This window comes from Penaeus chinensis, chromosome 9 (genome assembly GCF_019202785.1).
Source record: "Penaeus chinensis breed Huanghai No. 1 chromosome 9, ASM1920278v2, whole genome shotgun sequence".
Classification (NCBI taxonomy): domain Eukaryota; kingdom Metazoa; phylum Arthropoda; class Malacostraca; order Decapoda; family Penaeidae; genus Penaeus; species Penaeus chinensis.
The window spans coordinates 9250735-9263234 of NC_061827.1; the positions used below are offsets into that span (position 1 = coordinate 9250735).

Sequence of the window (12500 nt, forward strand, 5' to 3'; positions counted from 1 at the left end):
AAGGGTTTCGCTTAAGAAAATAATGATTAAGGCGAAAAAAATGATGATAATGATGAAAAATAACTATTGTGTCATATGACTGTTCACGCCATGTCAAATGAGGACGATTGTTTATGATTCGTCATGAATCAGGTTCTCAGTGATGGTTTAAGGGGGGAAAAAACCCACTGCGTTCTAGCTGTGCATGACTTTTACGCTTGATGTCAAGTAGAAAACGAAGACGACTAGGAACAATAAAAAAAAAATAATAATAATAATAATAAAAATGTCGCTGACGTTTAATATCCACGTTTTTACCTCGTGCTTGGAGGTATGGTCCCTGAATCAGGAGTAGAAGGGAAAGCACGTGACTCATATGCAAAAAGTAAGGCACAAGGACGCAATTAGGGGTCGCGAATATGGGAAATTATAAGAGGAAGAAGAAGGAAGCAAAAAAATTGGACGGAAGTGGAAGCGAAAATAATTCATAGAAAATTGACGGACGAGGGAGGACGAAGGAGGGAGACTTATCTAAATTACAGAAAGACAAAAAAATGGATAAAATTACGTGAAGGATATGCTACTGACAAGAAATAGACGAAGGCTAAACAAGGAAAAAAAATACTACTGAACGAAAGGAAACATATAATATAGAGTAAAACATAAACGGAAATATAAACAAAAACTCTCCCAGCGATTCGTAACTATACAAATAACAGTAATTAAATTCGACGCAATAGTTACTCGTAAGTCAATGCTAAACCTTTGGCCTCACATATCTTTGTCTCTCAAGCGGGACCTTCAACTTTTTTTGCTAATTACTCCTCACACTGATCATTATGTGCTGTATGTGGGTCATAGTTGTGAGCATGCGCTATATTAAGTGATCATGGTTATTTGTTTGTGTTGTGTGTGAGTGAGTGTGTTTGCGTGTGCGTGATTGTGTGCGTTTGTGTGTGATTGTTTGTGCTTGTGTGTGTTTGTTTCTTGATGTTTATCGAATGACAAAAAAAAGGTTGTCTCCGTAAGTATGGAATGTTTGTACAATGTGCTTGATGTGTAACATCTGTACACACACACACACACACACACACACACACACACACACACACACACACACACACACACACACACACACACACACATATATATATATATATATATATATATATATATATATATATGTATTGTGTGTGTGTACAGATGTTACACATCAAGCACATTGTACAAGTATTCCATACTTACGGAGACAATCTTTCTTTTCGTCATTCGATAAATATCAAGAAACAAACACACACAAGCACAAACAATCACACACAAACGCACACAATCACACACACGCAAACACACTCACTCACACACAACACAAACAAGTGTGTGTGTATACATACGCATATATATATATATATATATATATATATATATATATATATATATGTGTGTGTGTGTGTGTGTGTGTGTGTGTGTGTGTGTGTGTGTGTGTGTGTTTGTATCATATATATATATATATATATATATATATATATATATATATATATGTGTGTAAATACACGTACACACGCATATGTGTTTGTGTGTGTGTGTGTGTTTGTATATATATGTATATATTTATATATCTATATATATATATTTGTGTGTGTGTGTGTGTGTGTATAAACACACACACACACACACACACACACACACACACACACACACACACACACACACACATATATATATATATATATATATATATATATATATATATATATATGGTAGAAAACCCACATCAAAAAAACTAGGTTTATTGAAACTGGAACTAGATGGATTCCATTTTCAGACCTGAGGATGTAGTCTCATTTTCAATAAATCTAGTGTGTGTATTGTGGGTTTTTCTACCATAGTATCATCACAGAAGAGTGTTTTACCATTCATATATATATATATATATATATATATATATATATATATATATATATACATATGCATGTATGTATATATGTGTATATATATATACATATGTGTGTGTGTGTGTGTGTGTGTGTGTGTTTATGAGTGTGTGTGTGTGTTTATATATCTATATATGTATATATATATAGAGAGAGAGAATGTATAAACACATATATACATATATATACATATATATACACATATTTTCTGTATGTGTTTGTGTGTGTGTATATCTGTGTGTGTGTGTGTGTGCGTACATGTGCGTGCGTGTGCGTGTGTACGTGTGTGCGGGTATGGATTGCTATGTGTTTGCTAACCTACGCGAACATAACATCAGTATTCCCGTGTTATTCAAAACCTTAGACCAGCACTGGGTTCAAATTCCTGTCACTTTGACATATCAAGCAATCAAGTTCTACCCCTCCCCCCCCCTCCTCCCCTCCCCCCCCTCTGTGGACCTGCTGAGTCCGAAAGGTCAAGGTAGTCTAATCCAGCAAAACGGAGGAAAAATACGGAAACGAACAAAAATTTTAACCGAAGGTGAGCAAGCAATTCTCCTCCTTTTTGCACTGTTGAATGCAATGTAGTTATGTCGATGCGTTTTTATTCAACTCGGGTATAACGGTTTCGAGATGAACCAAATCGAAATATATCGGTTATATATAACCTACTAATTTCGTTGATTGGTCCGAATATGCGAATATGTATTTTTGAAAATCCACTTATTGCCTTGTAGAAGATATCGAGTCTAGAGGTCTCACTTCCACTGTCAAAAACTGTCGTGCTACAATTTTTACTATGACTCCGCCCCTATCTATGGGGGCGGAGTCATATAAACTTGCACCTCGCTGACGACTCCTAATAAGGGCAGCGTGATTTTTTTTTTTTTTTTTTTTTTTTTTTTTTTGAGCGTGCGAAACTGGAAGAAAATGGGAAGCTAATATTTGATGCTGCAATGTATGATGTAATCAGCAATGATGAGGATGTTAATGAGGATATTATTGCAACTGATGCTAGATTATATGTATTGCGTCTCTGTGTGCATATATATATACACATGTGTATATATACATATATATGTATATGTGTGTGTGTGTGTGTGTGTGTGTATATATATATATATATACATACATATATATATATATATATATATATATATATATATATATATATGATGAACATATTTATGTTTTCTTTTCAATTTCCATTTATTATGAGGGTATGTAATGTGATATAACATAAGTCTACATCTATGACCACAATATGATCCAAAGAAATATATCTCAATACTTAGGTAATATGGGAAAACATGTCAACTTTTCCCTATGCTCTAACAACAGAATATCTATCTTTAAAATCTACACTACTGTCGTAATGAAAATGCCTTCATATTAATAAGACCATGGCTAAGAAGAGCGAAACTCAGATTTATCTTTCGCATGCCTACGCTTTTAATTAACACATTTCAATGCCATGCACAGGCAACAATAGTCATTATCTTTTTATTATTATATAATTTATGCTTTAGCCTTGGGTATATTGGGAAGCGGGAAGTATCTCAGATAGCATCATGTATTGTTCACAGAATGTGTTTGAATGGTCAAAATCATATTACGGAAATTTATATTATGTTCTACAAAATCAGTTTACTTCTTGTGTGCGTATAGTAGAATATGAAGGCGTAAACTCATGTATCCTTTTGAATGTGATTAATATCAATTCATAAAAAGTGACATATTCAAAATATTTAAAGGAGTGTGAAGTCGATAGGCGAAGGAAAAAGTATGATGGGAGGCACATAGGTAGTTCTAAATAGTTTTATTTGTAATTTTAAGGTGTTAATAACAAAGAACTTGTATATACTGCTATTTCCCAATGTAATATCAGTAAAAAGGGGGTTGATAATTTAATATAATTCAAAAATAAAATTAGATGTCGCGTCCCGGGAAAGTGTCGCGAAGTTCAAAAAATGTTAAAAAAAGCTGGCGCAATATACGCAATATATCAGGAAAAAATACAATACCAATTATATTTAAAACATACCGCCAAAAAATATATATATGAGAATGCGATATATATCAAACAATTTAAATACACTCTAGAGATATCCTTAAGACACAAAGCACAAAACAAAACTACGAAATATATCTGATTGCAAAAGCACGAACGTCCGAGAAATTACCCAAGACTGGACCCACGGTTTCGGACATGATTGATTCATATAGTAGACGTGCGAGGTCTTCGTAACAGCCTTCGCTTGAGACACCTTTGTAATGATATATGCACACTATTGCGTCGTAAAAGAAGTGCATTTTTTCCAAAATTTCTCTTCTTGACAATCGTTTGAAGGAATGATGGATTTATAGTTAATTTAATGTAATGATGAATTTAAAAGCATAGGTTCTAGGGAAAAAAAAATACTTATGTGATCTAAACTTGGTCGGATCTGCTATATCTATTTCTCTCTCTCTCTCTCTCTCTCTCTCTCTCTCTCTCTCTCTCTCTCTCTCTCTCTCTCTCTCTCTCTCTCTCTCTCTCTCTCTCTCTCTATCTCTCTCTCTCTCTCGCTCTCTCTCTCTCTCTCTCTTTCTCTCTCTCTCTCTCTCTCTCTCTCTCTCTCTCTCTCTCTCTCTCTCTCTCTCTCTCTCTCTCTCTCTCTCTCTCTCCTCACCCTGTCTATTTCCTTCTTCCACTCTCTCTCCTGCACCGTATCTCTCCCTCACCATCTCTCCGTCTCCCCATCTCCCTTCCTCTCCCCACCCCCCACCTTCTCCCCACCCCCCACCTTCTCCCCATCCACCACCCAAGTTGCCACTTTTAGTTTATTCTATTTTAATTTTCCAGGGATGGCAGTGATCTTGCTCGCCCTCGTGGGGTCGACAGCGTCCCCGACTCAAGGACCTCCGCCGTCCGAGTTGCGGCATCCTTCAGCAGGGTCCATCAGCGCCACCGCCTCGCTGAACCTCCAAGGACGCCAGCGCAGAGAAGCCTTACACCCACACACGTTCCTAACGACAGTGAGAACATTGCCGTTGGTTTTCTTGGGCGCTCTTGAGAAAGTGTTTTTTTGTTAGGATAAGTGAGAGAGAGAAATAGAGAAGGGGTGGGGATAGAGAGGTAGAAACAGTAGAGGGAGAGGGAGGGGAAAGAGGAGAGTGTAGGGGAGAGGGAGGGGAGAGGAGAGGAGAATGCAGGGGAGAGGGAGGGGAGAGGAGAAGAGAGAGAGAGAGAAGTCAGTTGATAACGCGTTTTTCATTTTTTCGGAGATAGCGGTACTGCATAATATGGTTCTTCATGAGAGAGTGTTGATTTGGCTAATTAATCAGCATGATATTCCTATATGAGAGGGTATCCAGTATAGTGACACTTGAATACCATGTTCTGATAGTCTAGATATTTGGCGAAGGATATTTCTGGTTACCATGTTTTCTGGATTAAATACAGAGACCCTATGGAGTGCACCCTGGCTGTTCACTACCTTTTTTTAATGACATGGCATATATGACTACTGACTCAGTATCAGTTATGCTTGCCCAGTTGGAAGTACACACACTTTCTTCAAGGTCTATATCAGGAATTAGTACACCAGTCCCTGCTGCTCCATGAAGGTCAGTGGAGGCACCACAGTAGATTGCAAATTGGGGGATCACTGTTGACCTCTGCCGGTGTGGGAATTCTCCTCACGTCATTAAACCGAGGGGCTGGGATGAGCTGCCTGCTTTTTTGAATGTTTATTTTCCTGTCCCTTGGATAGTATGAGCACAATGGAGAATTGGCATTATGCTCTTGTCGGCAGATCACGCATTTTCGAGGGATATTTTTACCTTCGTAAATCTTTTCTGCGAATTTTGAACTTTCATCAGGGCGGTGCCTTTCTTGGACAAGCACGTGTTCCGTGTCCCCACTTTGAACAATAAGAGCAAAACGGTGTCAAGACGGCACACCTAAAGGGTGCCATGTCCTAACCCATATTATTAGTTTTAGCGTTTACCTACCCCTTATACGTTATGATGCTTCTCTGGGTCATCATTCCATTAACTTTCATGCGTCTTGCATGAATAGCACATTCATTGCATGTTGTTATTCTTTGTTTCGATTTCCCTTCGGACATCGAATACATTGACATTAGTGCATTTCCCTTTGCCCAAAGCTTATTGATACTGGTTCTCCCAATTTTCAGTTCAATCGATTCGTTTGTCTCATTGTAATTTTTAGGGCCTGAGAGACCTAGCGATATTCATCCCCATGTGTGCAAAGCTTTGTGTCGTTCTTAAAATGTGCGCACAGGGCTTTCACAGAAGCAGATAGCTGCCTCTTTGTTATCTCTTCAGCCCTTCCTTGGCCCCACCAATATCCTCCTCCCCGAGGACATCATATCTCCTCTCGCTTTCCATTTGTTCGTTCATTGTCATCGTTCCTTCAGTGGGCGCGGTCATTCTCCGACCATGCAGGGACCGACCTGAGTGCCTGTCCTTCGAAAATAAATAGCAACACACGGGGGTCGCCTCCGGTGCCCCACAACACTTATGTGAGCGTGGGTAGGGTCTTTCGATTTTAAATTTACGGTTTATTCTTTATATCACTTTCGAACTTATGATTGTGTGAATATTATCACATACCACGTCAATATACAACTGACAAGTCTATGAAGACCTGATTGTCAAGAGAACACAGACATTTTGGGAAAGCCAAAAGGTCACGAGAGAACACTATACCCTTCCATACACTTTGATGGCCTTACGTTAACTAACAGACACAGAGACAGACCGATACACAGAGAGACAGAAAGAGAGAAACAGGAATAGAGAATAAGGCAAGAAATGGGTAAATATAACGAAAATAGAGTAGAATAGCGAGAGAGAAACCCCGCCCTCACCTCTTATGCCGTGTTAATTCAGCCAGAACTGATCCAGGCGCGAGGTTACCCGTCCGAGGTGCATCACGTGATTTCTCCCGACGGCTACATTCTGCAGATGCACCGGATTCCGTGCGGTCGACGGCACCTCGTCAATGGTAGGTCACAGCTGAGGTCAAGGAACGTCTTATATATGTATATATATATATAAATATATATATATAAATATATATATGTGTGTGTGTGTGTGTGTGTGTGTGTGTGTGTCTATTTATATATCTGTATGTATATGTATACATAGATATATGTATGTGTGTGTGTGTGTGTGTGTGTGTTTCTGTGTGTGTGTGTGTGTGTGTGTGTGTGTATATATATATATATATATATATATATATATATATATATATATATTAGATGAATGAACAGACAGATAAATAAATAAATAGGTTTAAATAGATAGATAAATTATTGGACAGATGAAAATCGTAACCCAAATAAATCCACAATTACCTTCAACAAAAAAACTAAACCTCATCAAACCAAATGAATAAAAGTGAAAAAAAAAAACAATTCCACATGAATCCTCTCCTCCATTGCTATATATGCAGTTCCCGTTTAGCAAAGAAACAGAAGCGTGTACGGTAATTCACGACCCGTTTCTCTTGTTTCCGCCTTTCCCCCCCAGGAAGGCGTTGCGACACGGGAGGACGTAGGCGGGTCGTGTTCATCCAGCACTGCTTGCTTTGTTCCAGCGCCGATTTCGTCATGAACGATCCTGACCAAGCCTTAGGTAAGGTGGTTCTCTGTATATTGGCGTTGCGTTGTTTATACTGTATGTGTGTTTCTGATTTAGTTTTGTTAGTGTTTTTTTTTTGTTTGTTTTTTTCGTTACGAGCGTTGATTTCATTATACACGATCATGTCTAACGTTAAGGGAGGATGGTGATGTATTTTGTGATGTTTCGATGTTTGTATGCCATCTAGTGGTGATAAAAGGAAGTGTCCCAGGCCAGAAATTAGTCAGAATTTTAGCACACCTTGTAATTTCCTATGAATTTGTATTTATATTTACTTGCACCTTCTAGTTGAGTTTAAAAAATAGCTATTTCAGTTTTGCTTGTGGAGAAAAGTGAAAGAAGTGCCTTAGGTGAGAGAAGCGGCGATGAAGACCCCGTTCCTGATTAATATGTGGAGCGCGTTTCAGGTTTCATAATGGCGGACGCGGGATACGACGTCTGGTTGGGAAACACGCGAGGAAATGTCTACAGTCGGCGTCACATTCACCTTTCTCCCAAAGAGCCTGAGTTCTGGGATTTCAGGTACTTTCACATTTTCATCCAGGATCTCCAGACGATCTAATCTGTTCGGTTTGTACGCGGAGATAGAGGATTCTAGCGCACAGCAGAAATTATATCCGCTTATGTTTCCCCGAATTTCAGCTGAAGCATTTCCGGTCAAGAATCTCTCCGCGCGCTGATTATGGTCTTGTAGTTCGAAGGAATTTCCACTTTCACTTTCTTGGTACATATTGTCTTGGCTTTTATAACGTGTTAATAAGGATTAATAGTTACAATCAAAATGTGTTATTATTTGTTACAGCCTATTATACCGTTCACTCTGTTCACCCCAAGCTCATCATAACCTAACTACTGTTATCTCATATCCATATATTATCACATCAATCTATTTATCATCTTGTCTTTCAATCGTTACAGCTGGGACGAATTCGCAAAATACGACATGCCTGCAATGTTACAGCACGTCAGGGAAATTACAGGAGTGCCGATTCTAGATTACATAGGGCACTCCATGGGCACAACAATCTTCTTCGTTATGATGAACTACCATCCTCATATCAACAATTGGGTCAGTCTTTTTTAACAGCCAAACCACCCTTTTTTTAAATGAAACAACCGATCAATTCAGTAAAGATGCATTCATATTTTTACTCTAACCTCTAACATCATCTTCCTGAAAGCTCGAGTTTCCTTTCGAAAGGACCTTCACACAGAAGAACATTATATCTAAGTCCCTCTTCTCCTAGATTCGCGTGATGGTCGGTATGGCGCCTGTTGCTTACATGCACAATAAGCGTGCTCCCATTTCAGCCTTTGCGCCCTTTGTGAATATTATAGACGTGAGTACGTGTGATATTTGTATTTTGGAGATTGGTGTCTGGATACGGAATTATACAAAACTGTTATACAAAAATTTGTAAACAGTATATCTATAAGTAGATAAAGAGGTAGGTAGGTAGGTGGTAGATAGATAAATATATATAAATAAATAGATAGCAAGATAAATATATTAAATAGATAGATAGATATATAGATATAAATAGATAGATAGATAAATATATATTAATTGATAGATAGATAGATAAATAGATATAAATAAATAGATAGATAAAAAGATATAAATAAATAGATAGATAAACAGATCTAAATAAATAGATAGATACATAAATAAATATAAATAAATAGATAAATAGATAAATAGATATAAATAGATAGATAGATAAAAAAATATAAAGGATAGATAGATAGATAACTAGATGTAAATAGATAGATGGATACATAGATATAAATACATAGATAGATAAATAGATATGAAAAGATAGATATATAGATAGGTAAATAGATGTAAATAGATAGATAAATAAATAGATATAAATAAAGAGATAGATAGATAAACATATATAAATAAATAGATAGATAGATAATTAGATATGAATAGATAGATAGGTAGATAAATAGATATAAATAAATAGATAGATAGCTAAATATATATCAATAGATAGATAGATAGATAAATAGATATAAATAAATGATAGATAGATAAAAATATATAAAAAAGATAAATAGATATAAATAAATAGATAGATAAATATATATATAAATAAATAGATAGATAGATAAATAGATGTAAATAGATATATAAATAAATAGATATTAATAGATAGATAGATAGATAAATAGATATAAATAAATAAATAGAGAAACAGATATAAATAAATAGATAGATAGATAAATAGCTATAAATAGACAGATAAATAAATAGATAGATATATAGATATATATAAATAAATAGACAGATCGATAAATAGATATAATAGATAGATCGTTAGATAAATAGATGTAAATAGATAGAAGATAAATAGATATAAATAGTTAGATAAATAAATAGATAGATGGATAAATAGATATAAATAGATAGATAAATATATAAATAGATAGATCGTTAGATAAATAGATGTAAATAGATAGAAGATAAATAGATGTAAATAGATAGAAGATAAATATATATAAATAGAGAGATAAATAAATAGATAGATAGATAAATAGATATAAAAAGATAGATAGATAAATAGATATAAATAGATAGATAGATAAATAGCTATAAATAGATAGATAAATAGATATAAATATATAGATAAATGGATGGACAGATAGATAGATAAATAGATAACACTGATATAAAAGCCAAAGGAAAATAAATAGATAAATACATAAATAAATAAATAAATAAATAAATGAATAAATAAATAAATAAATTTAACAAATAAATAAATGAATAAATAAATAAAAATGAATAAAAACCGCCCTGCCCTTAGTGACGTCACTTCCCCCCACAGCGATTCCTCGAGGACAAAGGTTTCAACGAAATCGCCAACTCGAACAGCGGTTTCTCTACTTTGGCGTCTGCTGCCTGCGCTCCCACGTCTATCCTCAGGTTCATTTGCAGTCTTATCCACTTCCTTATCGACGGTCCGTCCTCAGATTATGTAGATAAGGTGAGGCGTAAAGTCTGTGTGCGTGTGTGTGTGTGTGTGTGTGTGTGTGTGTGTGTGTGTGTGTGTGTGTGTGTGTGTGTGTGTGTGTGTGAATATGATGTTGTGTTTTCCTTTTTTTCAGATTTGTTTTCTTGTTGTTTGCTTGTAGAGGTTTGTTGCTTATTTTGGCCTGATAATGAGTTGCGTGGTATTCTGTATTTATTTGATTCCGTGTACGGGTGTCTTTGTTAGAATTTTTTTTTTTTTTTTTTTTTTATCTTATCTTATTTATGTGGGATTTTGTTTTTCTTTGTTTGTATGATAATGAAGTTGCTTTGCTTGGTTATGAAGGCCTGTTTCTCTGCTCGCTAAGTTCAGTTTAGATTCTACATTTCCAATTGTATTATCTTTATTCAGTTATGGCGTTCATATATTCCATCTTAATAAAACAGTATCATTTCACGCAAAGGTTTGTTTCTGTTCTGTATTTCCTCTTGATAATAACCAACAACCTTGTATTCTCAGCGGATACAACGAGTGTTCATATCATCCTTAAGAATATCTATATCATTATCCCCAATTCACCTTCACCTTCACTTTCACCTCTCACAGGACTACCTCCCGGTCATTTTCGCGCATACTCCTGCCGGAACCTCTCGCCGGGTCGTGACGCATTTTCTCCAGGTCATTGCCTCAGGTAAGTCGACTTCAGGAGGATTTTCTGATCACGATTTACCTCCGAGATAATAAGGGGGTATTGTAGTGCGATGGTTCTGTTGTTAAACGATATTTCTGAAAATATTGTCACAAGATATTTCCGAAAATATTGTTACAAGTTATTTCCGAAAATATTGTTACACGATATCTCCAAAGATGTCGTCAAACAATATTTCCAAAGATAATTTTAAACGATATTTCCGAAGATGTTGTTATTCCCGAAAATATTGTTGCCTCTGTTTATTTGTAGAGCAATTTCAAGCCTATGACCACGGCCCAAAGAGGAACCTGAAGATGTATGGGTCGGTGGCTCCCCCCGTCTACTCGCTCGGAAATATCAAAGTTCCTGTGGGGATCTTTTGGTCAGAGAACGACTGGGTTGCTGATCCGAGGGTGAGTTTCTATGCTATGTGATACATACATATATATATATATATATATATATATATATATATATATATATATATATATATATATATATTTAATATATATATTCTTCTTCTTCTTCTTCTTCTTCTTCTTCTTCTATTTCTTCTTCTTTTTTTTTCTTCCTTTTTGCTTTCTTTCTTTCTTTCTTTCTTTCTGTCTTTCTTTCGTTTACTTTCTTACTTTATCTATTTATTTATTTTACTTTCTTTCATTCTTTTACTTTTCCCTTTCTCTCTTTTTTTTTTTTTTTTTTTTTTATATTTTCCAGTGTGCATTTGGGATTCTTGTGTATATTGCAATATAGCGACCGTAATTACATGTAAAACGAATGTAGGATAATATATATATATATATTTGAAATAAAAGGATCTTCTCTTTTTCCGGTACTTAACCCCGCCCCCCCCCCCCTTTACCCTTACACTACGCCCAACTCATTACCTTTCATTACCCCCTCCTCACCCCCCCCCCCCCACCCTCTCATCCCACCACCTCATTCCTTTAACTTACATTTCCCCTCACTACTGACCATTATTCACCAACCTACTCTTTTCTCCCATTTTTTTCCCCTACTCTTCACCCCCCCCCCCCCACACACACACATACACTTCAACCCGACATCTCACTCTCCCTCCTCATCCTGACCCCTTATACTTCACCCTGACCCCTCACCCTTACCCTCCCCTCACCCTCACCCTTACCCCTCTCCTCATCCTTACTCCTCACCCTCACCCTCACCCTTACCCCTCCCTTACCCCTCCCCTCACCCTCACCCTCACCCTTACCCCACCCTTCACCCTTACCCCTCCCCTCACCCTTA

At 36.4% G+C, this 12500-nt stretch overlaps 1 protein-coding gene across 2 annotated transcripts in view; it reads left to right on the plus strand.

The window, feature by feature from the left end:
- The window catches only part of LOC125029154 (lipase 3-like), an 18319-nt gene that overhangs the window by 5169 nt on the left and 650 nt on the right, over positions 1–12500 (plus strand). For both annotated transcript variants that reach the window (XM_047618991.1, XM_047618992.1), the window contains exons 2-10: positions 4756–4928; positions 6810–6924; positions 7452–7556; positions 7970–8084; positions 8481–8631; positions 8810–8902; positions 10400–10558; positions 11150–11234; positions 11505–11647. In XM_047618991.1, the coding sequence (XP_047474947.1) occupies positions 4756–4928; positions 6810–6924; positions 7452–7556; positions 7970–8084; positions 8481–8631; positions 8810–8902; positions 10400–10558; positions 11150–11234; positions 11505–11647 (1139 nt within the window). The remainder of the gene's footprint in view (positions 1–4755; positions 4929–6809; positions 6925–7451; positions 7557–7969; positions 8085–8480; positions 8632–8809; positions 8903–10399; positions 10559–11149; positions 11235–11504; positions 11648–12500) is intronic.